The 26,430-nt window shown below is 43.5% G+C and overlaps 2 protein-coding genes and 1 long non-coding RNA gene across 4 annotated transcripts in view; 1 reads left to right on the top strand and 2 right to left on the bottom strand.

The window, feature by feature from the left end:
* Positions 1-22,878, bottom strand: part of GAB2 (GRB2 associated binding protein 2) — a 192,365-nt gene extending 169,487 nt beyond the window's left edge. Inside the window, exon 1 of the mRNA XM_025419517.3 lies at positions 22,721-22,878. Coding sequence (XP_025275302.1) covers positions 22,721-22,795 — 75 coding nt within the window. The 5' untranslated portion in view covers positions 22,796-22,878. The remainder of the gene's footprint in view (positions 1-22,720) is intronic.
* Positions 21,385-26,430, top strand: part of LOC112642116 (uncharacterized) — a 53,423-nt gene continuing 48,377 nt past the window's right edge. For both annotated transcript variants that reach the window (XR_004807934.2, XR_003125059.3), the window contains exon 1: positions 21,385-21,481. This is a non-coding gene — a long non-coding RNA (uncharacterized LOC112642116). The remainder of the gene's footprint in view (positions 21,482-26,430) is intronic.
* Positions 24,111-26,430, bottom strand: part of NARS2 (asparaginyl-tRNA synthetase 2, mitochondrial) — a 135,384-nt gene continuing 133,064 nt past the window's right edge. Inside the window, exon 14 of the mRNA XM_025419528.3 lies at positions 24,111-24,132. Within this exon, the coding sequence (XP_025275313.1) occupies positions 24,129-24,132 (4 nt within the window). The 3' untranslated portion in view covers positions 24,111-24,128. The remainder of the gene's footprint in view (positions 24,133-26,430) is intronic.

Genomic DNA, 26,430 nt, shown 5'->3' with positions numbered 1-26,430 from the left:
TACACAAATCTACCTATACAAATAGGCAAGTCCATATACACAAGTGTGTCTGTGTTTGTCTTACAATATATTCTTAAAAAGGAATTTCTCTTATCTTCACTCAAATGTTCTTTACCAACTTTTTGCCCTCAGAGCTATGGATATCCTGAGAGAACATAGTTTTATATCTAACGATCTTATTCTTACCACCAGTCTTGTTTACATTTCTTTTCTTAAAAAAAGGAAAACAGTAGTTAACTCTTAGTTTGCCTTAAACCATACCTCTGGGTAGAAACAGAAGAATGAGAAACTCCACTTAACAGAGTTCACTAACTATGGATATCTTAGTTAGTTCACTAACTATGGATATCTTCATCAGAAAAGAATTTTCCTCTTAAAATCAACCTGAAAAGTCTAAGGATGTTAATAAAGTTCAGGTTAATTTTAATGGGTATATATTAAGCATATGCTTTACAGGTACTATATGTATGAATGAGCCCATGACAGTCTTTGCTCTCAAATTCCTCATAATCTAGCAGGATTAAAACTACTAGCTCCTGGGCAGAATGTCCTACGTGCCAGGACAGAGTTTCAATCAACATGCTCTGAGATCAGAACAGAGAAGATAACATTTTACTGTGGGGAAAACATCTAAGATTGACATCAAGCCCATGTTCTTCCCTCTCTTTTCTTTTAGAGACTCTAATAGCAGGGGAGTAGATCTTCTACTGTTTTGATTCTTGGACTTTAATTTTTTATAAAGGCAACAGAACTTGGCAAGTTCCAGAGAATACAATCAGAACTGGGTATATACTCTTAGCATTCCCTATAATACTTACTGTTCTATTTTAAAAGTAATTTAAAATGGATTTGTAAGTCCAAAAATAGCACATGAATATATCATTATTTTAAAAAATTGAGACAAATAGTTTGGCAGCTTCTTGAAAAGTTAAACATAGACTTACCATATGACCTAGCAATTCCACTGGGTCCTTTAGGAAGAATGGGATGGGAAACTGGTTTCCATGCAAATTATCCAAGCATTCATTTAACAATCATAATAAACTTATTAAATAAAGTGCAATATATTAACACAGTGGAACATCATTCAGATGTAAAAAGGAATGAAATACATATACACGACGACATCGTTGATGAACCTGGAAACCATTATGCTAAGTAAAAGAAGCCAGTCACAAAAGACCACGTATTATATGATTCCATTTATAAGGAATATCCAGAATAGGCAAATCTGTATAGACGGAGAAGCCAGTCACAAAAGACCACGTATTATATGATTCCATTTATAAGGAATATTCAGAATAGGCAAATCTGTATAGACGGAGAACAGAAGAGTGGTTGTTGTGGGCTTTGGGGAAGAGGGAATGGAGAGTGACAGCTTATTCAGTATGAAGTTTCCTTTTGGGATGAGAATGTTCTAGAATTAAACAGTGGTGATGGTTTTACAACTTTTTGGATATACTGAAAACACTGAATCATACACTTCAAAATAGTAAATTTTATGGTATCTGAATTTATCTCAATAAATCTGTTAGTGAAAAAAAAAAAAACCCTAGACACTATAAAGTTGTAGCCCCTCTGACTGTCCCTCCTACCCAAATCCCCAGTGGTTACCAACGTTATCAGCTTAGTAGGACTCCTGGTTAGAACACCCTGGTTCTTCACAATGCCCAGCGGAGGTCCTTGCACATAGGAGGTACTTTAGGCACTTGTTGCACATTACTTTTGTACAAGGATAAGAGAATACTGTTCTGTTCCCTTCAGGATAATATAGATCCTGTCGTACCCACCACCACACAAATTCATTAGTTCAGGATCAAGCAACTTTAGTAGCACTGTTTTCATTAACACCACACACACCAAGTATAATACCAAAAGCATACAGCACTTACAGGCATACAGCTGAAAGCTTATCGATCACAAATCCAGTTAACAGAAAACTCTGATATGAATGTTCATGTAAATAAGGAAGGCACTTTGCATCTGCCCTCTTGGTTTACAAAGAGTTTGGAATAAATGAAATGAAATCGGGTTTGGCAAGGCTATTACTACTTTGGAGGCTACAAGAGCAAGCTATAAATAAATGATTTCTAACTTGGTCAAGTCCAACTTAAACATAGGACTTAGACAATCTCATAAAAAGACTCTCAGAATGTCAGCATGTTGTTATTTTTAATCTTTTTATTTTTGGCAGAGGTTTTTAATTGTGGGTACACACAAAGAGAATTCGTCTAAGAGTCACACGAATTAACTTTTTAACACACCCCTGGGCCCCAACCCTCAGAGGTTCTGATTTACTTAAGACCACGACAGGCTGGCATTTGAAATTTTTAAAGCTCTCCAGATCCACTGGAAACACTCAGGGTTAGGAACTTTTAGGAAGAATGGGATGGAAACTGGTTTCCATGCAAATCGTCCAAGTATTCATTGAACAATCATGTTAAACTTGTTATAGCTGTCAATCAGAAGACTGGCAGCATATCCTAATTTTACTGAAGAGGAAACGGAGGCTTAAGAATTCACCCTTTAAAGTCAGCAGCAAGGACAGGGCAACACTTCAGAGTCCTGACGATGCTCTACATCTTCCTGGTATAAAGTTTCCAAATTCCCTTATGGTACTGAAGTTGTGAAAATGTGGTTTAGGGAAAGGAAACAAGTCTATAACCAAATTTTTAAGTAATTTTACTTGCACTTCAATATAATATCATTTTACTTGGACTTCAATATCTTTGCAATGTTTCCTAACTTGTGTCCTCTTGTTGACAGAGCAGTTTCTCTTCATGTACGCCATCTATAACGTGCCTCCTAAATTAGCAGCTAAGCTTGAGCTAGAAAGGAGGATGTGATACAGGAGAAGCTCTGGCCATGGAAGGGGAAGTAAAAGAGAAGCCTGCCTGTCCCTTCTGGCTCTATGGGGAAGGAAAGGGGTAGGAGAGATAAGTACATAATCTCCATTCATAGGCCTGCTCCCCACATACACACTCCTTCCCATCAAAGCAGGTTCAACTCAGGGAGCAGTGGAGTTTCAGGAATATCAAGACTCTGTTATCCCAGACATCACATGGGGTGGGCTTCAGGTTGCTCAAGGTCATTGTTCATATATACCGCTAATATATGTATGGTATGAGAGCAAAGGCTTGGATGTAGCAGGAGGAGGAGGACAAAGATGAGCTTGGGGCAGCACTGCTCACTCCCTAAAGCCCAAGAATGGCATGCTGGGCATTCAGGAGTTACTAAGAGACTGCTGGACCAGTGGAGGTCTGTTGTTAAAGCAAAGCGTTCTCCATGTACAGAAACTGAGACGGCACACACCACCACCTCTATCATGCATTTCTGCACATCACATCCAAAGGACAAACAGAATTAGATACCACTCAGCAAACAATTCCAGGATATATTCCAAACCAGACAGTGAAGCAGAGAAACCCCACACAGATATCAATGCAGCGATCCACAGGGATTCTTGTCTAACTCACACAAAGAAGACATGGTAAGCTTTCTTCTTAAACAGTCACTAACAGATGTTAGGCATCGATTGTTTGCCAGACACTGTTCCAGGCTGATAAGGATTTTGGAGATACATGATGTGAAGTCCCTGCCCTGACCAAACTAGATTTTAGGGTGGGGAAAGGAAAGTGGGCGGAACTCTGAGAGATGAAGTCTTTACTCAAAGAGTACTTCTTAGGAAGTTGAATTTTGAAAAGATTCGAGTGAGACTTCATCCTGAAAAATTAAGATATTATCATGACAGACTTAAAAATGGCCACAGATTCTTTGACATTCTGTCTAGCAAGAGGCTGTGAATCTATTCACCTTTCTTTGAATGGGAGTGGGCTTGTGACTCCTTTGACCACTGGACTATGACAAAAGGAACACTGCATAACTTCTAAGGCTGGGTCATTTAAAAAAAGCTACGAAGTCTCCATCTGTGCCTCTAAGACATTCAATTTTGGAGCCCCTGAGAAACTAGGTAAAAAGTCTGATTACCTGGAGGCTGCACGGAGAGGCTACTCATAGGTGCTCCAGACAGCAGCTCCAGCTGGGTACAGTCTCTGAATCATCCCATCCCTAGTGGCAATTATGTGAGTGAAGACACGTTCAGATGACTCCAGTTCCTAATAGCCGAGGCACCTGTGCCATCCAAATCTTCCCAGATGAAGCCCCAGACACTGGGGAACAGAAACAAGTTCCTGCCGTGCCTGTCTGAAGCCCCAGACACTGGGGAACAGAAACAATTCCTGCCGTGCCTGTCTGAATTCGAAACCCACTGAATCTATGAGCAAAACAAAATGGTTATTTTATGCCACTAGGTTTTGGGCATGCTTTATCACATCCAAAAATTTACCATGAAGCAAAAGTAACTGGAACAGCAGATGGGAACTGATACAGATCAGTTAAAAAAAAAAAAAAAGGCAGCAGCTCTATTTTCTCTAAGCCTGGTTTGAGATAAACTTTTATCTCATCATAGGAAACTAAATAAATTGTAACACTCTATTGTTAAGAATATCTATTTTATTAGGGCACCTGTGTGGCTCAGTCTGTTAAGCGTGTGACCTTTGATTTCAGCTCAGGTCGTGATCTCAGAGTCGTGAGATGGAGCCATACATCAGGCTCCATATTCAGTGTACAGTTTGCTTGTAATTCTCCCTCTTCCTTTGCCCCTCTCCCCACTCATGTACATGTGCTCTCTCTCTCTCAAAATAAATCATAAAATTAAAAAAAAAAGATACCTATTTTATCTACAGCAGCTATAATCTGGGCCATCCAAGAATTTGGTAAGACACCATTCTCTTGTGTATCTTTTTGATATGGGGCTAACATTGCCATAATGCCATTCAGAGCTGTCTATGAACTCAGTTTTGCCTCTTTCCCTTGGCAGATGACACATGATAGGTATTTGGCAATATTCCAGAATGACTGATAGGGTCTGACAAGTCAGAGGAGAAAGAAGAAATTCTAGACACAGCAAAGGGCTCATGATGAGTAAAGGATAAAGTTGGAGTTCTGGGGAGAATTAAGTAGGCTACCTGAACCTCATTCTTTCCCCAAACACTTTCCCTCAACATTCATGCTCTCATATCTTTCGTTAAGTTTTTCTCATTACTTTAAATGTTCTTTTCCCATCTGCTGGATGAACTCCTACTCATTCTTCAAAACCCTACCTCAAGTATCATTTTCCCTGAGCCTTCCCTATTATTGTTCCACTCCAAGTGGAATCAATCACTGTACTCCACTCTTCTGCAATACTTTCCTCAGCCTCTGGCATAGGAGAATACTCTTCACTATATTTAATAAGTTTAGATGCCTATTCTCCGTGATAAACTGTGAGTTACCAGACAGTAAGGATGATTCCTATTCATCATCTTATCTCCTGTTTGAGTGCCTATGTGCCAAACACTAGGTCAAAAAAGAAAAATCACTGCCTTTGAGGAATGCACCTAATTAAGGAGAGAGAAAGAGATCTAAAAACAGTCATATAGCAATGTCATAAGAGCTGTACAGAGATATAATGAGATGATGTGGGAAGACAATCTCCATCAGAAGGAATTTAGGAAGTGGCACGAAGTAGGTGACATCTGAGGTGGGCCTTGAAACCAAATTAAGATCAGAAGGCTGCATGGCAGGCAGGGTGGGGTGGGTGGGGAATCTATGGAATCAGAGCTAACAGGGTTTAAGAAGGGAACCACTAAATAAGAGGAACGTCTGGTTAAGTCTGGTCAATCTCTCCCTCCCCACTGCTGGAGATTCCCTGCTCAGGTTATTCCAAGTTCCCTTTTTACCATACCCAAAGCCACTCAGTCTTCCTTTCCAGTTACATCAACTATTTATAACAGAAAGTACCTATCATTTGAAGAAGCAACTCATTTAAAAAAAGTGTCAATAACAGGTAAAAATGTATTCAAATACGTAGCAAAGAAATAAAAATTAAAACATGGAACTACTTTTTAACCTGTCAAATTGTCAAGTATTTTAAAAAATTATACTGTCTGCATCAGAAAAGAATCAGGGAAACCAAAACTTCATCCCTCTGAGTAGCAATTTGGTATATCAGAAACGTAAAAAAAATTAAGAGTACAATTATTTACAAGATTTTATTTGGGAGAGAGAGAGTGAGAACGAGAGCATGAATAGGGGGAAAGGGAAAAGCAGGCTCCCTGCTGAGCAGGGAGATCTGAGGGGCTCCAGAATCACAACCCGAGCCGAAGGCTGATGCTTAATAGACTGAGCCAACCAGATGCCCCGTAACTGTACTCTTTGAATTAGAAATTCCATTTACAGGGTTCATTCTAAGAGTATAAGTCTTTGCTATAAAGATCACCACAGCATTATTTAAAATAGCAGAAAATAGTAAACTACCTAAATGTCAAACATAGAATAGTCAAATAAATTTGGCTTTGCAGGGGATCCCTGGGTGGCGCAGCGGTTTAGCGCCTGCCTTTGGCCCAGGGCGCGATCCTGGAGACCCGGGATCGAATCCCACGTCAGGCTCCCGGTGCATGGAGCCTGCTTCTCCCTCTGCCTGTGTCTCTGCCTCTCTCTCTCTCTCTCTCTCTGTGACTATCATAAATAAATGGAAAAAAAAAAATTTGGCTTTGCAATGAGTGTAACAGTTACCATTTATAGAATGTTTACCATGTGCCTGGCATTAGCACATTTAATACCACAGCAATCTATAAGGCAGTTATAGAAGTGAATGTTGAGTGAGACTTTTCCAGTCACCCCAAAAGTGGTAAAGAGAACCCACAGCTAAGATTAGAGAGGAGGTAAGTTTTCCCACAAGGTAAACAGAGCAGTCAATAACTAAGCTGGGCAAATTTAAGAATTTATGAAGAAGCTATAATATTAGACCTTCAAAGGTAATCATCACCTGGCCTCCACACTGCCTCTCTCCCTCCCCACTATGCAAAGGAAGAGCAGAGATGAGGAGGGGTAACCATGGATCCCACCCTGGTGGGTAGTGCTGTACCCTATGGAGGGTTCTTCTAAGAGAATCCGTTACACAGATTAGAGGTGCCAAAAAAAAATGATTTGGGACAAGAATTTTTTTTTAATTATAATGCCTAATGAATATCTGCTCAGGCAATAAACTTACAGATCTATCCTGCACCATTCTGGACAAAGAAAGGGAAAGTGGAGAAAGGGCATCAATGCTGTTCCCTCATTGTTTGGCATGGAGTGAGTCCCCTGGGTCAAGCAGTCCCATGGAAATTGCTGGTCTTGAGCTCTCTTATCAGCTACCCCTCTCTCCCCAAGAGGGCTATCAAATGAGCAAGTGGAGCCCAGCTGTGAGATACATGAAGGGGGGGATGGCCTGAAAGGAGTTAAAAGGACTTAACACCACCAGTTTCCTCTGCAAGTCTAGAGACCACTCAGTGGGAAAATCTACCCTCCCAAGTGTAGGGAGCATACGCACAGGCAGTGCCAGTTAGGCAACAGTAAATGCCATCAAGGAGGACCCAACAGTAGCCATTTATGAAACACTTATCCCTGTCCCTCTCCCTCTAGCCTGTCCCTACACAACAGAACAACTGGGGCCTAGAATAGGCACAGGAGAAGTATGCTAGACAGACTATCTGTTCCCCATCCCTATACTCTCTGAAATGAGGAACGGAGAATAGGAGAATACAAATAAGCCAAATCTACCTTCTTCCACTTCATATCACCAGAACCACAAGTCTGGTCATTAACAGGAGTAGGAAAAGCCTTTGATTGGGTATACTACAATTTTAAAATGGTATACTACAATTTTAAAAGACCGAGGACTTTCAATAACCCAGAGTGACCAAAAGGGGATGATCTCTGCCAAAGGTATCAAGAGATCTGTAGAGAAGATTTTGACAAAGCACAAGTGGGAGTTCTGACTGAACAAAGATAAAAGCATTCATGTTTACTCTTCTCTGAGTTAGAATTATTCAATTAACTAGTTAAACTTACCATTATCTCCACTTCACAAATTAGGGAATCAAAGTCCTGAAATAAGGAAATTTGCTCAAGATCACAAAGCATGTGGGAGGCTCGGTTTGGCTTCTAACTAACCCAGGGCTGACCTCATAGCCCACACCTTTTACAGTACACCAGGATTTTTTCAATATAGGGCCCAAAGGCATATTCCCAGGGATCTGCAGATGCATTTCAAACATTTTTTCAATACTGAGTTTTCACTTTAAAGGTGATTTTATTTATTTTTTAAAAATATTTTATTTATTTATTCAGGAGAGACAGAGACACAGAGAGAGAGAGAGAGAGGCAGAGACACAGCCAGAGGGAGAAGCAGGCTCTATGCAGATGCAGGGAGCCTCACATGGGACTTGGTCCCAGATCTACAGGATCACACCTCAGGCCTAAGTTGGTGCCAAACTGCTGAGCCACCCAGGCTGCCTTTAAGGTGATTCTAAAACATATATTCTGGATCATCTGAATGATCATCTTATGAGGGAATGCTGCTTCTTAATTATCAGCACTTGCATTTATAATCTTATTAATATCATGTACTAAGTTCTTTCACTTTTATACACTAATGACTAATGAGAAAAGCCAGAGGTGACAGTATATAAATGTGGTCATATCAATTAAAAGTATTTGGCTTGCCAAACAAACCACAGTTTCACTATAGTTCAAACATAGAAATGCAGTGGGAGAGAAGAGAGGCTTCACAGGAGTAAGGGCCATATTCACATTTCAAGGAGCAATTTAGTTTCAGCAAAGTATTTATTCTCGTTCACGTGAATTATATTGGTTCTGAAGGTTTACATTAAATTCGTTAATCTGTTTTGGTTTTACAATTGTAGAAGAGCTCAAAGTATATATTTATATCTCAGTTTTTGTTTATACAATTTGGTAACATAATAATAAAGATAATTTAATTCAACATCAAAAACGTGTAAAAATGTTTAAAGTGTCTTTATATTACACATACTTGAGAAGCTCTGTGTTATGTTATTCTGCTTCAGCAGACATTAAAAGCTATGTCTTAGAAGACTATTTTATAACACAGGAAATATTTTCAATATATTAAAGCATACAAAAGGTGATACAGTCTTATTCTTTATAAACATACAAAGCATATTGAAATATAGAAAAAAAAGACCGAGGAACACACTAAAATGTTAACATTGTTTCTGCCATGGGAGGTGTATTACAGGTGCTCCTTATTCATGTTGTTTTTTATAATCTTCTGTTTCCAATAACTTTATCATAAGAGTGAAATTTAAGTATTACAAAAAATTAACTTTTTAATAGCCTATCCCACAGAAATTCCCTAAACTTGTTGCTTAAAAAAAAAAAAGTTTTCAATCCAGTTCTAGCTTGAGCTCTTTTTTCTCCAAAGAAATGTAACCAAAAAAAAAAAAAATGTAACCAATCCCAAAGTAAAATTTATCAAAACTTAAAAGCATATAAAGTACTAGCCAAGCAATAATTTACTGTGCTTTAGATACCGGAGCTACAAGGCTGAACAAAAATGTGGTGCACTCTAGAAGCTAAACCAAAAGTTAGTCCACGGTACTAAGGCATCATAACACAAGAGCCAGGAGAAGAGGTTCTAAAATCCTCTCTGATGCAGAGGGCAAGATCAAAGGTGGCCACAAAACGAGACGTGAAGTGAGGAACACCTGGGTGGCTCAGTGGTTGAACATCTGCCTTCCACTCAGGTTGTGATCCTAGAGTTCCTGGATTGGGTCCTGTGTTGGGCTCCCTTCGGGGAGCCTGCCTCTCCTTCTGCCTATGTCTCTGCCTTTCTCTCTGTCTCTCTCATGAATAAATAAAAATCTTAAAAACAAAAAACGTGAAGTGAGTCCTAAGAATGTATCAGGAAATAAGTGTAGAAATGTGAAACTGAAGATTACCCAGCAAGTAAAATACAAACATGGGTCATGTGAAACTGAACTGGCTGACCACACTAGTCCAACGTCTCCTGGGTTCTTACAGCACTGGTCTTTGCCAGGTGTACTGCCTGCCATTATAATTCAAGCATGTTCCCCAGCAAGATTATAAACTTGGAGGGGAATACTATGTACTTTGTAGACTCTTATTATTTGTTAATGAGAGTGTCTTCAGGAAGATTTCTAAAGGGCGTTAAACTCAACAAACTGTAGCCTATGCTGATACTCAAAAAATATAGACATACACCCAGCCTATATCAATTTTTTCCTCTAGAAAGATGTACCAAAAGATCAGAGCAACAGACTCATTCCTATAATCCTTACAAGGAAATCAGTCTACTATATATATAAAACTTAGCACTTTCCCTGAGTTTTGCAAGCCAGCAGAGCTCTAACCAGAACACTCTTCCAAGGCAAGCTAAGGAAAGACACAGTGATAGCCTGTCCAAGAAAATCTTCCTAGCTAGCGGCAGTGATATTGTATGATACCTAAATGCTATGTCTTATTAGTAGGGGTGAAATTCTCATAAGTCCTACCTATATAGCAGACAAGGTGTGTACAGTATGTAACAGTGAATAACTGAAAGTAACATATATGTCTAACCAAAGGACATGTGTACGTAAAGCATGGTATGTTCACTTGTGTGCTATTTTTAAAACTTATGAACCCGTTCAGGATCTGCTTTCAAATATTCTCACAAAGGAAGAGTAAAAAGGATAAAGCAAATGTGATAAAATCTTGATAGATTTGAAACCGTGTGAATTGGTGTTCATTAGACCATTTTCTCTCCTTCTGCGTATGATGGAAGTTTTTCATAACTAACAACTGGAAAAATATTATGCAGAAGTGAAAATATTTACAGTGGTGGATTGTGGAAAAAAAAAAAGCAGCGTAAAACCGATAGTTCGTGTTGCTTATAACCATGTAAAATCATATATATGACCAACCCAAGAGCAGTAAGAACCCCTTAATGCCCATGTGGGTTTCTAGATAACACTTTTACTCAAAGAAAAGGATACTTCAAGCAAATGGCTAATCCTAGGTCTGGATCAAAAAATGTACAAGACAAACCTGAAACATCTTGCCATACCAGATAACAAAGAAACTATCAAATACTAGTAAGGGCATGTCAGAGGACTCAGAAGACCCAAGATATTTTAGCCACTGGCTAAAGATATTACAACATGAGCATCCATTAGAATAACAACTAGGGGCGCCTGGCTGGCTCAGTTGATAAAGCATGTGACTCCTGATCTTGGGATTATGAGAGTTTGAGTCCCATGTTCAGTATAGAGATTACTTAAAAATCAAATCTTTAAAAAAAAAAAAAAAAAAAAAGAACTGGAATAGATTCAAACACATCAGATGTATTTATATTTGGGAGCTCATAATGATATTAAAAAATGCTCTAAAAAATGCTCTAATTAATCACTTTGAAGAATCCTAAGGAACTTACTCACTATTTTCACAATTGGCAGACAAACAATAGGAAGCAAATATAAAGCTGGGGGGGGGGGTGCTACAGGGGAAGAGGTTGTTAATGATAAATGACAACAACTTTGCCTTCCTTGCAGCTGGTACTGCTCAAGTGGCTTCATGCCTGCACCAGGCTCTAAGTGAGATACTTACACCATCACATAAAGTGCTCATAATCTAGCAAAGGGAGACAGATACAAGCCTGATGTGAGAATGCCGAACTAAAGGTGGCAAAATGCCATGGAAACAAGCCAGGAAGAGGGTTCACTTTGGAGGAGCCTAGAGGATAAGAGGCAAATGTAGGCTTAAGGGGTTACCACTTACTGGGAAGTTTTCTCAACATTTTTGAACATGGGCTTCACAATCTCACACATTGATCTTTGTATCCCCTAGTACACACAAGTTTCCCAGACGCTGGCCAAAGTTACAGCTTCAGACAAACCCCCATATGGTTTTATCTCCCTTCTGTGAGATCAGGAGACCCTTGAGATGTTCCTTTCAGGAAAAACTTGACTTCCTAGAACTTGACTTGATGTAGTATCTAGCTTGGGAATTCCACTTGCATTTTGATGTTACAAAACTCAGGTCTGGCCCAAATTTGAAAAGGATGTGAAGACACTCATGCTCATGTTCAGAGTTCTTATGAGAGGGTTAACAATTATACATCAACACTGGCCCTGACTGCCACATCCTCTAAGATTAAATACCTCCTCTGGGCTAGACACTGCATTAAGATTTTTTTTTCATTTGTTAATCTAGTAAATTCTTAAACCCTGTGAAGCAATATTACACCAGTTTTATAGACAAGGAAATAGGCTCAGAGAATCAAGTCATTTGATTTCAAAGGCCTTTGAAATACTAAGAGATCTTCTGAAGCCAAACAATGTCAACATGTCACTGACATTTCACCGTGAAGTGGGGGCTGAAAGGCCCCTGGTTAGAGTGATGCTGTTTATTAATAAATGTTCTATCATCTAAGGCCTTTCATAGACTCTCCCCCACAGCTCTCCACTTACTTTTCAAACCTTTTTGATTTCTACTATAGACTCCACCTTGGATGGAAATTCACTGCCCCCCATCCCATGCACAGTGTGGGGATTTTCCACTTCAATCGCTATCTTCCTTCCTGGGCCCCAATCTTCTGAGTCCAACTCATATCCCCACCTCCCACTCCAGGAAGCCCTTCCAGTTTTTTCTTTTTTTTTTTTTTTTCTTTTTTAAATTTTATTTATTTATGATAGTCAGAGAGAGAGAGAGAGAGAGAGAGAGAGAGAGAGAGGGGCAGAGACAGAAGCAGGCTCCATGCACCGGGAGCCCGATGTGGGATTCGATCCTGGGTCTCCAGGATCGCGCCCTAGGCCAAAGGCAAGCGCCAAACCGCTGCGCCACCTAGGGATCCCGCTTCCAGTTTTTTCCATCTCCATAGCTCCTGCCTTCATGAACATGATACCTGGACCATATATCTCTATATAATGGTATTTCTCTGTTTTGCATGTGTACTTCTGGTCTCCCTGGGCACCTGGTTCCTTGAAGCCAGGGTTGAATGTTGATTTATTCCTTTAGGAAGACAAAGGACACAAAACATATTCTCTAAGTCCTGCTCAATATTACTTGGATACAGGCAATAGCCTGCTTAGGACCCTTTGTTTCTCAGCATTTCCTGTAAGCTTGAGGTTACCATATTCCACAATTCCCTTCTAACTAGAGAAAGGCCAATGAGAAATAGAAAGCAACTTCAAAGTCATTTCATTAAGCAAAGCTGCAGGCGTGCATTCCTGCTTTGTACAATTTTACTGCCTCTGGTCCTCAGATATCCCTGAGAGAACATTCCATACTCATTCAAGGCTATGGAGATTCTAGCCTGTCTTTTCCTTTGGATTAGAAGTATTAGCTGGGCCACGTACCAAATCTTAGCAAATGAGGAGTTGTGTTCTTTGTAAACTGTGGTAAAGTGCACAAATCATAGCATTTATCTTAACCATTTGTAAGTGTACAGTTCACTGGCATTCAGTATTCATATTATTGTGTTATCATCACTACCAGCCATCCCAAGAACTTTTTATTTTGCCAAACTGAAACTCTGTGGTCGTTAAACAATAGCTCCCCATTCTCCTCTCCTGCAACCACCATTCTACTTTCCATCTCTATGAATCTGACCCCTCCAGGTGTCACACATTAGTGGAGTCACAGAGCTTTTATCCTCTTGTGAATGATTTTACTTAACAAAATGTCACTAAGATCATCCATGCTGTAGCATGTAAGAACTTCCTTTTTAGTGCTGAATAATATTCCATTGTATATATTTCTGTAAAATATATTTATTCATTTATCTGATGATAGACATGTGGTTGATTCCAAATGAGGAATTTTGATCCAGTGCTAGTGATAAGAAGCTCAGTAACTGGCCCTGGGTTAGAGCAGTCTCTTTGATGTTACAAACACTATCAAAAAATCAATCCAGTGATTAGGACCACAGAACAGAAAACTACTAAAGGAATGTCCACCTGATTATCTGTCCCAGGAATTTGGGCCAGACATAAATTTTATTTAAATATTCCAATAGTCTGTTGTAAGAGTCTTGCCTTCTTAGGATGGCTTAGAAACAAATCTTAAATTCGCTTGTTTCTGAAGACCTTCTTCTTCCTTGTCCCCCCCCCCCCCACCCCCCCCTTCGGTTTATTGAGATCTAATTGATACATAACATTGTATAAGTTTAAGGTGTATAACAAAGTCTTGATACACTTATATATTGCAACATGATTACCACCACAGCATTAGTGAACACCTCTATTACATCACATAATTAGCATTTTTCTTTTTTTACTTATTTACTCATATGAAAGAGAGAGAGAGAGAGAAGCAGAGACACAGGCAGAGGGAGAAGCAGGCTCCATGCAGGGAGCCTGATGTGGGACTTGATCCTAGGACTCCAGGATCACGCCCTGGGCCGAAGGCACGTAACCACTGAGCCACCCATGCATCCCTAGCTTTTTTTTTTTTTTTTTTTCCCCTAATGGGAACATTTAAGATCTACTCTCTTAGTAATTTTCGAGTATACAATATGGTACACTTTAACTACAATCACAGTGCTGTGTGTTAGATCTTCAGAACTTAATTCATGTTTTATTTTATTTTATTTATTTATTTTTTATTCATGATAGTCACACATAGAGATCGAGAGAGAGAGAGGCAGAGACACAGGCGGAGGGAGAAGCAGGCTCCATGCACCGGGAGCCCGACGTGGGATTCGATCCTAGGTCTCCAGGATCACGCCCTGGGCCAAAGGCAGGCGCCAAACCGCTGCGCCACCCAGGGATCCCTAATTCATGTTTTAACTGGAAGTTTGTACCCTTTGACTAACATCTCCTCATTTCCCCCATGCTCCTCCAACTTCCAGTAACCACCATTCTACTATTTCTATGAGTTCATCTTGCTTATTTATTATTATTTAAAGTTTTATTTACTTAAGTAATCTCTACACCCAGTGTGGGGCTTGACCCAGAATCCCAAGATCAAGAGTCACATGTTCCTCCAACTAAGCCAGCCAGGCACTCCTATGAGTTCAGCTTTTTTAGATTCCACATATAAGTGAGATCACACAGTATTTCTCTTTCTTGGACTTATTTCACTTAGCATAATGTCCTCAAGCATCATGTCCATCCATGTTGCTGCAAATGGCAGGAGTTCCTTCCTTCTCACAGGTGAAGAATATTCAGAAAACACCAAGCACGGCACGCATGCACACACACACACACACCTTCTTTATCCATTTATCCACTGAAAGATACTTAGGTTGTTTCCATATCTTGGCTATTATGAATAATGCTGCAATGAACATGGAGTGCAGATGTCTCTTCAACATCCTGTTTTCATTTCCTTTGGATATATACTCAGAATGGCACTGCTGGATCATATGATAGTTCTATTTTTAATTTTTTGAGGAAGTTCCCTACTGTTTTCTTTTTAATTACAGCCATTCTGACAGGTGTGAGGTGATAGCTCATTGTGGTTTTGATTTGCATTTCCCTGATGATTAACGATGTTGAGCAGCCTTTCATGTACCTGTTGGCCATTTATCCCTCTCCCTTGTTCTTACCAAGCCACATGTTCTTTCTTGTCTACCTCTTAAGTCTCACAGCCCACTATCTTCATCATCCTGCAGGTGGTCCAGCAACACCACACTCTGTTTAGCACCCCTACACATACTCTGCAGTTCCTTGCCACGGGCTTCACTGTCAGCAGCCTGGCTGCCTGGAAGACTTTCTTCTCTTGGCTTCTAGTTCTGGCTACCTCTCCAGGAAGGTTTCCTTATTCTTTGTCCCAGAACTTGGATACATGGCATGTAATAGCTGATTGGTAAATTATTAAACATATTTGCTCCACTCACATTCTGTGTTGAAAAGATGAGTTTAAAGAAAAATTCAAGACCAATGGGATTATAGTTAATTTTTATTTATACTTTACTACTGTTCATTTTTAAGATTTTATTTATTTATTCATGAGAGACACAGAGAGAGGCAGAGACATAGGCAGAGGGAGAAGCAGGTTCCTCAAAGGGAGCCTGATGTGGGGCTTGATCCCTGAACTGGGATCACGCCCTAAGCCAAAGGCAGACGCTCAACTGCTGAGCCACCTAGGCGTCTCACTGTTCACATTTTCTAATGACGAGCTGACTTTTCAAGTTTACCTTTAAAAAAAAATTAAGATTAATCTGATCAGGAATAAAGTAGAGAAATCGGTCTACCAGATTTTAAGACTTACCATATAGCTATAGTTATCAAGATTACAGGGTATTGGCATTAGGGTAGAAATACAGAATGATGAAGAATAGAAAATCGACCCACACAGATACTCCCGACTGATTTATGACAAAGGTGCAAAAAGCAATTCAATAAAGGAAGCGTAGCCTTGCCAACAAATGGTGCTGAAGCAATTGGGCATCCAATGCCAAAAATAAACAACAACAACAATATAAGTTTCACACCTAATGCAAAAACGAAGTCAAAACGGATCATTGGACTTAAAACTAAAAAATGTTTAGGGAAGAGAGGGAGAAAAGCTCTGCAACCTACAGCTTAGCAAAGAGTTCTTAGACTTGACCAAAAGAAAGTATGGCCCATAAAAGAAAAAACTGATAGCTGGATCTCATCCAAATCAAAAACTTTTGCTCTATTTTTGTTGTTGTTGTTGTTGTTTGGTTTTTAAAACTTTTGCTCTGTTAAAGACCCTAATGGATGAAAAGAGATTGGAAGAAAATATTTGCAAGCCATATTTTTTGACAAGGCCTAGTATCTTGAGCATATAAACAATGCTCATAATTCAGCAGTTAAAAACAAAAACAAAAACAACAGTCCAGGAGCACCTGGCTGGCTCAGTCAGAGGAGCATGCAACTCTTGAACTCAAGGTCATGAGTTCGAGCCCTACCTGAGGTGTAGAGATTACTTAAATAAAAACTTTAAAAAAAGGGCAGCCCAGGTGACTTAGTGGTTTAGCGCCGCCTTCAGCTCAGGGTGTGGTTCTGGAGACCCGAGATGGAGTCCCACGTCAGGCTCCCTGCATGGAATGCAGCCTGCTTCTCCCTCTGCCTGTGTCTATGCCTCTCTCTCTCTCTTTCTCTGTGTGTGTGTCTCGTGAATAAATTAATTAAATCTTTAAAAAAAAACTTAAAAAAACACAAAATTCAAAAAATTAAAAAAACAATTTGTAAAGAAAATGGACAAAAGGGATCCCTGGGTGGCGCAGCGGTTTGGCGCCTGCCTTTGGCCCAGGGCGCGATCCTGGAGACCCAGGATCGAATCCCACGTCAGGCTCCCGGTGCATGGAGCCTGCTTCTCCCTCTGCCTATGTCTCTGCCTCTCTCACTCTCTCTGTATAACTATCATAAAAAAAAAAAAAGAAAAGAAAATGGACAAAAGACTTAAAGAGACATATGACCAAAGATGACATACAGATGGCAAATAATCATCTGAAAAGATGTTCAACATCATTAGCCATAGGGAAATATAAATTAAAACCATAAGTGAGGGGTTCTAAGGTGGCTTAGTTGGTTCAGTGTTAGACTCTTGATTTCAGCTCAGGTCATGATCTTGGGGTCCTAGGATTGAGCCTCACATCAGGCTCCCTGCTCAGTGGGGAGTCTGCTTGTGCTCCTCTCCCTCTGCCCACTCCCTGTCTCAAAAAAATAAATAAGTAAATCTTAAAAAAAAAAATAAAACCAATAAGTGAACAGTTTAACAAATAAATTACAGTACACGTATACCATGGACTAGTACTTGGTAGTTAAAAAAAAAAAAAAAAGAATGAACTAATGATACATACAACAACTTGGATGAATCTCCAGAGTATCATGATGAATGAAAAAAGCCAATCCCAAAACATTACAAACTATACGAGCCCATTTACATAATAACACTCTTGAAAAAACAAAATATAAAAATGTAGAACAGATTAGTAGTTGTCACGGGTTAAGGATATGGTGGGAATAGGATGACAGTGGGTGTGACTATAAAAGGACAACTTGAAGGGTCATGTGGTGATGGCAATGTTCTGTATCTGGACTCCATCGTTATCAATATCCTGATGGTGATATCACTCTAGTTTTGCAAAGTGCTACCATCAAGAGAAACTGGGTAAAGAGTAAACATCTCTCTCTTTCCTATTTTTACAAATACATGTGCATCTCAGATTATGTCAGAGTAGGAAGTTTAATAATTTTTTTTAAAAAGCTTAGGCTTTGGGACAAAACCAGGAGACATTGGACAAGTCACATCTTTTCTCCTAGGGCTAAAAAGATGAAGAGATCAATGGTCTAGGCACAGTGCCTGGTACAGACTAAGTCCTCAACAGATGACTATTAAAATGACAATCTTAGGAGTCATGGCAATGGGGATGGAGAAGTATAGAGAAAAGGATATTAAGATGATAGCACTACTATGGGTTTTATAAAAGATTAGATGTGTGGTAGTGGATGACAGGGAGTGAAGACTGAATCCCAAGTGGATAGTCAGTGGCACCATTTACTGAGAAGATGGGGGATGAAGAATAGAGTTTTGAGTGTCATGAGTTTGTGATGATTAAGAGGCCTTCAAGTAGAGATGTCCAGTTAACAACCATATTTGCACGTCTGGAATTCAGAACACAACTCTGGGATGGAAATTTAACTTGATAATGACAAGTATGCAATGATAATTGAGCTTCCAACTTGAAGGATTGGGTAAAGAGGGTCATTTTCGCAAAAGAGACTTAGAGTGGCCAAAAAAGGGGGAAAAGTGGGGCATTTATTGTATCACTTCAGAGAAAGGTGCTTCAAGAAAGAGTGAGTGATCTGCTATGAATAATGAGTGAAGAAATTAAAATGAAAAAAACAGACCTCTGAGTTTAATGACCTGGGTGTCACTGGTGTCTTTCAGAGAACAGCTGTAGTGAAATGACAAAGTAGGTTTCAGATTGGAGCCAAATGACAAGAAGGCCGGAGAAATGGAGACAGTGTAAACCACCATGAATAAGTTTAGCCCTGAAGAAAAGGAAAAAGTATTGTGAGAAGGAAGAGATATAATATGAGGGAGGATTTTGTTAAAGGGAAGCATACTGACACGTTAATAGAAAAGAACAGGTAAACGCTAAGACAGAAGATTCACGATAGAAAACGTAATAATGATCCGAATAGATGGGATGGGATATGATCCAAAGCACAGCATTGCTCAGTTAGAAGGGACACCTCATCAGGGCACTTGAGTGGCTCAGTCAGATAAGTGTCTGACTTCAGTTCAGTCATTATCTCAGCAACAATAGCCCTCACCCTCATTCAGGCTCCCTGAGGAGTCGCTTGTTCCTCTGCCCTTCCCTCTATTCCTGCACTCTAATAAATAAATAACATCTTAAAAAAAATAAGGACACTTCACCTACTCTAAGAAGAGGGAAAAAGTAAAGGAACCATGCAGATACAGGTATATTTGGAAATATGGTTGTGGTATGTGCATATAGCCACTCTCTGATAGCTTCAATGATCTTCGTGGAGAAGGCAAGGTCATGTGCTAAGACTGACAGGATGGCTTAATTTTTATTCCCAGCATCTAATCCAGTGTCTGAGAGACATTTAATAAATAAATTTATTTAATAAAAATAAAGTCTCCTCGGTGCAGTTGTTCATTAGAACCAGTACACAATTTTCTCCAAATAGTCACTAGAGGGCAGTGTTACTACCAATCTTTTCCCCTAAATCTATTGAAACTAATAGAAAATTACAGAGCAGTGTAAGTCATAAAATGTTTTTCTCTGAGAAAATCTGGCTTCAGCCGTGTGTGTGTGTGTATGCACACACACTCATATATAGGCATACTACAGCACGATGGGAGGGCTGTTCCTTCTGCTGGCCTTGCACTGCAAAGATATCACCATGGCCCAGAGGCAACACTCACCACTTCCCAGAGGTCACTTTTTGTAATTACCCCAATGTTCAGAGCAATACTGAATAGATCCCTACATTTTCTTATGATTAATTGGAAAAAAATGATGAAAAAAAATCTCTAAACCTGATCCCAGGTAATATTTGCCATGGCTTCTTTTAAATGGTTTTCCCCCTTAAACCTACCTTCTCCTCACATTCGAGAGAAGTTTTTAAAATTAACTATAAGTAGCTGCAATCCATTTCATCAGCTTCTTTTGTCTTTACCTCTGATGGTTGACATATTCTTACAATGAAGACTTATTGATCCATAATACCACATACCTATGGTATACATGAGAATAAGCAGCTATTTTGGGGTGTGTGTTTAGCAACAGAGCTGGAAATTACTTGCCTCCTAGATTGATTCTAATGAATAATCTGGGTCTCTAAATGAACACAGGGAACTGGCAAAGTTCTAACTTAAAACAAGGCGCAAAAATTCTCCACTCGCAAAAAGAAAATAAGATGTAAGGGTAGACTCTAACCCCTCGAGTCTGGGGTTAGGTAGATCGGCTCAGTTTCAACTAAGAGAATTGAACTACCACAGTAGGGGAGACTTCCAGGCATACCAATAGAACACATCACCCCGAAGCCTAAGAAAAGCTGTTACTAGCTTGATCAGATGTCTATGGGCTAGAGCCACAAGGAGGATGGGAAAGAGGCTGAGGTCATCCTATGACTGTAGGGTGTCAAGTACTGCAGATGGGTGAAAAAGATGCTTGACTCCAAAGCCTCCAAACTTGTTTTTTTGTTTGTTTTTGTTTTTGTTTTTGTTTTTTCCTGAGGTAAGTTGCTCGAGAACAAAAATACCAAACAAATGGGTCATAAAGAGTCTGGGTGAGGGATCCCTGGGTGGCGCAGCGGTTTGGCGCCTGCCCTTGGCCCAGGGCGCGATCCTGGAGACCCGGGATCGAATCCCACGTCAGGCTCCCGGTGCATGGAGCCTGCTTCTCCCTCTGCCTGTGTCTCTGTCTCTCATTCTCTCTCTCTGTGACTATCATAAATAAATAAAAATTAAAAAAAAAATTTAAAAAAAAAAAAAGAGTCTGGGTGATAGAGTTGGAGTAGTCATTGAACACAGATAAGGTGTCAGACAGTTTGCAAACTGTATCAAAAACAGTTTCAAGGCTCTTTAGGGTAGTGTTCTAACTTGAAAATTAACAGTCACATTTTCACTGGATACTCTATTCCACCAGTCGGTAGGTTAGTACACTTTTGCTAATAGTTTTCAGAAGCTCAAAGATTTGTTTCATTAAAAAAAAAAAAAATATATATATATATATAAACATTAATAGCAAATTACTCATCCTTAACATTATATAAAAATTCACGTTTCCTAATGAGCTGATTGTGAAAAGGGGAAAAATCTCTTTCTTAGTAATCGTATGGAGTTCGGCTTCCCAGGCATCCCCGAAAAGTGGGCTTTAGAACTGGGGTGAACACTTGACTGCCTCCTCCGTGCTGCGTTTTGAATCTCGGTCCACTTTCAAAAGTCATTGTTAAATTCTTAAGAGTCTTCTCAGCAAGTGATTTAAATAAGAGCCTGCTTTCATTTACATACACACACATTTGCACTCCCCAACAACACTTCCTTTGAAAAACAGAATGTCACTTCCTCAATCCAGAGGCCAGAAGTCCCTCCGTTCTGATCTGGGGAGCCAAGACAGGAAACTCTGGTAAGCTTCTGCCTCTCCCCCCACGGACAGCCCCTGGTGCAGCTGACCGAGGGGAGGGGAGGGGAGGGGAGGGCAGGGCAGGGTCTACTCCGAGCTCCCTTGATGCACTGCAGCTGGAAGGCCACAGCTCACTTTCATGCTGTGGGAATGATCCCTGGGAGTCCAGCACCCAGAGTCGCTGGAAACAAGGGCATTTCATAGGAAGTGGAGAGGGCGCCCAGGGGAGACCTTGACACCTTTTACCGACCTTCCACTTCCAAACGCCTGCAAGTAGCCCAGGGCTGATTTGTAATTAGCACCATCTTGTACTTTGACCCCGGGAGGCACCGCCTGGGGAGGGGGTGGTGGTTGGCCAGGCTTCCCACCGGTCCGCTCCGGACGGTACCGGTACCACCTTCCCTCGGACGTCGCCAGTTTCTCCCCCAGAAGGGAGAGGCTGTCCCAGCAATTTCGGTAAACACCGTCGGTTACCACCACCTGGCAACGGAGCGCCTCGATTTCTCCCGACCCCGGGCACCGGAGGCCGCACAAACCCCGGCCGCTTGCACCAGGCCAAAGTGCAGTGTCACCCCCGTGGGGTGGGGTGGGGTGGGGTGGGGTGGGGGTGTATGTGAGAGACATACAGAATAAAGGGAAAGACGGGGGACAAACAAATGAGTCACTTAATACAGGCGCTGCACATGCCGCTGACGCTGCCCGTGATGCAGAGGCTGTGCCCTGGGAGGAAGCAGGCGCCCCCGGGAGAGGCGGGCAGAGACAGGGAAGGGGGAAAGGGTGTGAGGCGCCTCGCCCTTTGTGGGGCCGCCCGCGCCCGCGCCCCCTCCCCCTCCCCCGCAGGCCGGGGCCGCCCGGGCTTGCTCCGGTCCCCCGGCCCCGGGAACCAACTCTCCCGGGCTCCGAAAACAATCAATGCAAACTTCAACACCCTGTTTAGTTTACGGGGAGGCCGGCTGGGAGGTGCCGCCCGGCGGAGAGGGAGCCGCAGCCTCCACCTGCCCGGCCGCCCGCTCCGCCCCTCGGCCGCGCACCTGTGACAGGTGTGCAGGTGCCCCACGCAGCCCCAGCCCGCAGCCTCCACCTGCCCGGCCGCCGCCCTCCGCCCCCGACAGCCCGGCCCCCGCCCCGCCCCTCCCGGGGCCCCCGGCCCCGACCCCGACCCCGACCCCGGCCCCGGCCCCCGCGCCCCGGCCCCCCGCGGCCGCGCCCGCTCGCCGCTCGCCGCTCGCCGCTCGCACTCACGTAGCGCCTCAACTTCTTCTCGGGGGGCGATTTCCTCAGCCAGCCCGTGCACACCACGTCGCCGCCGCCGCTCATGCTGCCGGCCGCCTGGAGCCCGCCGCGGGGTCGGCCGGACAAGGGCGCGGGCGCGGGCCGCTGGGTCAGCCGGCCGGCGGTGCGCAGCTCCGGGGGAGGGGAGGGAGGGAGGGAGGGAGGGAGGGAGGGAGGGGAGGGGAGGGGCGCCCGGCGGCCGCGGGGCGAGGACGAGGCGGCGCGGCGCGGGCCCGGCTGCCCCGCGCGCTCCCGCCCCCGCGCGCCCCCACCTGCCCGCCCCGCCCGCCCCGCGCGCCCCCGGCCCGGCCCGGCCCCCGCGCCCCCGCCCCGGCCCCGCGCCCCCGCCCGGCCGCCCCGCGCGCCCCCGGCCCCCGGCCCCCGCGCCCCCGCCCCGCGCGCCCCCGCCGCAGCAGGGAAGAGGGCGGCGCGCGCTCGCCACGCCCCCGGCCGCCGCGCCCCCCTGCGGGCCGCCCCGGGGACGCCGACGCCGCCGGCCGCTGGGGCCCGCGAGGCCCGGGTGTGCTCCGCCGCAGCCCGCCGCCGGCCGCGCCCCGGGGTCCGGCTTCCCCTCGGCCCCGAGCCCCGCCAGCCGGCGAGGCGCCGCGCCCCGGGGGGCGGGGAGGGAGGGGAGGGGAGGGAGGGGAGGGGGCGGGGAGAGAGGGGCGGGGAGGGGGCGGGGCTGCGCGCCCTCCGCCGCAGGCCGAGTTTCCCTGGGGGTCGGCAGGCGGGGGACCCCGCGGCCGCTCGCGTCTCCGATCCATCCCGAGTCTCGGGTTTCAGCGGGTCCGGTTCTGGCAGAAACGGGTGCTCCGCTTCCCAGCAAGAGTTTCATGAACTCTCGCACCCCGGGGCGGGAGCAGCAGAGAGCACAGTGTTAGGGGCCCGGCGCCTTCACGCGCCTTGTTCACAGGGGTGTCTCCGCGAAGCTACCAACTGGGCCAGGAGCTGCGCCGGCCGCGGCATCCCCACTCCGCGGAGCCCAGTCAGTCCCAGGGCCTGTGCGACGGCCGGGCGAGCTTCTAGGCCGGGGCCGGGGCCGGGCTTGCTCCTCTGCTATTTAAAGTGGGATAATTGCTTTAGTGTCTACACATCGACGTGGGGGCCTCTTACTACCAGGAATTAAAGTCCAGCTGGCTCCCCGCATTGCCTCTGGGAAAACGAATTCAGGAGAAGAAAATTCGTGTGATGTAAAGAATCGAAGCAAAAATGAGTCCGTGTATTCGTAGCGATTTGGAAGGCAAGGTGGTGCAGAACGAGAAACTACGGCCAAAACTCCCCCGAGTTCCAACTCGCTGACACAGGTTACAAGACTTCTTTGGGGCTCCTACGAAAACTGGAATCCAGCGATACTTCTCTCGCCGCGTTGTGATGCGGTTTAACTGAAATACAGGATGTATAAGCACACACTTGAGAACCTCAGTACTTCAGGGGGAGGGTAGAGGGGAAAAAATACCCCACCTTTGGCCGGGGCTCTCTTTAGTTCACTAAGTATCTTCAGGAGCGGCATTCAAAGGTAGGTCCTACCCCAGTTTCTCTGAGAATTGGATAGTCTCCCATTTCATCATAGGGAACTGTGCTGTGGGGCAGATGAGTGGGAGAAACAGCGTCTCACACTTCCCATACAACTTGAGACGGAGGCTATTTTGTTCATTTTCCCTGCCTCTGTGCAGCAAAGCTAGTTGTTTCCAAGCCGTTGGACACTGTTCTGGTTTTACAGATCTTGCCTGTGTTGGAGAAAGTTCACTCTCTTCAGTTTGTAAAAGCTAATCCTTTACTATGTGCTTAGCCTTTCTAAGCGTCCTGAGAGGTCGAGATCAGCTCCCCTGCACCCATCGTTTCATGGACTTTCTTCAGTATCCAGTGTGCTGCTCGAATGAATGTAAAGCCAGAACTGTCGGGATATAGCTGGGACCAGAGCTCCCTTAGCCTTGCAATTTAAAGGGGGGGGGGGGCACTCCTAGAATTATGGCCATTTTAACCTCTGCCTTTAAGTATTTTGAAACCCTGTGAGACAAATATCAAAATATTCAAGTCTGCCAAATCAATCAAGAGGCAGTGACTCCCAACCAAAATAAAGCAACCTTTCTGACTTCATTCACATCTGAGTCATGGTGCCAAGTCTCCGTGATTGCAGTCGGAGAGATCTGCATGGTTGGTTTGCAGCTGAGGTGTATGATGCAAGTCAGGCATACGTATGCCTTATCTTTCCTTAGAAGAGTAGTCTTCTAATACAGACCCTTTGATAACTGTATGATTTAAGACAAACTGGGAGCCAGTTCAGAAGTGGTTAGTTGGTGGTTGGGCTGCATCCTGCCAGAAGAAGCTCTTGAGGGTCTTACGTTGTTTTTCGAAAGACTCTCTTCTCCCTGTTACTTATAAATCCATGTGGAAACAGAAAAGTTTGATGTTTTGGGCCAATGACAGGAGGGGCCTGAAAGACGACAGTGAGTACAGGTCTTTCTGGCAATCCAAAAGCGGTGCGTGCCCATGAAACTTCTCAGTAAGCTGAAATGGGGTACACTGAAGAAGCAATTAACATCTCCTAAAAATGAAAGTCCTCCTTAAATTTCTTTTGGTGGGCAAAAACAAGTAGTAAGGTAGGTCTTTTGTAAAAGTGAAAGGGCATAAGGCGAACTTTTGGATAGTGGGGGAAACTTGTATCAGCTTCAAGAAGTCTTCTCTGAACATACCATTCCTTTCCCAAAAGTCAGAAAAAAAGGCTCTCGGGGATCCCTGGGTGGCACAGCGGTTTGGTGCCTGCCTTTGGCCCAGGGCGCTATCCTGGAGACCCGGGATCGAATCCCACGTCGGGCTCCCGGTGCATGGAGCCTGCTTCTCCCTCTGTCTGTGTCTCTGCCTCTCTCTCTCTATCATAAATAAATAAAAAATTAAAAAAATAAATTGAACTGGAAATTACAATCTTTTTTTTAAAAAAAAAAAAAAAAGAAAGAAAGAAAAAAGGCTCTCTTCTTGGTGCTCTCTTGCCCCCCACCCCACCTTTCTCGTGACTTAGCTGCCAGCACCCAGATCAGGCTGCACATAGGAGGCAGGAGTGCTGCTGAGGTCCCTGGCTGCACCCTGGTGTTGTGGCTCAGTCTGAGCCTGAGGTGTGTGCCAGGCCTGGGAACAGCCCTTGGACAGAACGTCCCTGTTTAGGCCTTTCCTGAGTCCTCTCCACTCCCTGCTGGTTTTGTTTGTTTGTTTGTTCGTTTGTTTTAATACCCTCTGGTTTTCGCTGGTGGGAAATGGAAAATGATTTAGGAGTGATTTATTTACATGAAGATAGGCGCCATCTATCGGAACCAGTAGGGATGACAGCCCCCCAACCCCAGCCCCCCAAACCTGTGAGGACATGCATCACTAGTCTATAATTTAGGCAATTTTGATGAAAGATCACGGGTATTTCCTGAGGGGGATTAATGACCGGCTGCAAAGAGAGTTTTGGGCCATTAATTCTATATTCTCATTAAATCCTCAGGAAATGGCCATCTTATGGCGAGAGCTTCTCTGGAGGAAGCATTGCAGAGATTAGAGAACTGTATACCTGGGAAGAAAACATGAGCAACAAGGCTCCCCCACTCCCCCCAAGCCTGGGTTCTAAAGGGTGCACTCTGGCTTTGAGTGTCATCGGCAACACCCTGCATCCGTGCCTGTCTGGGAGTTGAGGGTTTGTGGCC

Source organism: Canis lupus, chromosome 21 (genome assembly GCF_003254725.2).
Source record: "Canis lupus dingo isolate Sandy chromosome 21, ASM325472v2, whole genome shotgun sequence".
NCBI lineage: Eukaryota > Metazoa > Chordata > Mammalia > Carnivora > Canidae > Canis > Canis lupus.
Note: the sequence above shows the minus strand (reverse complement) of the source record. Positions and strands in the feature narration are given on the sequence as shown.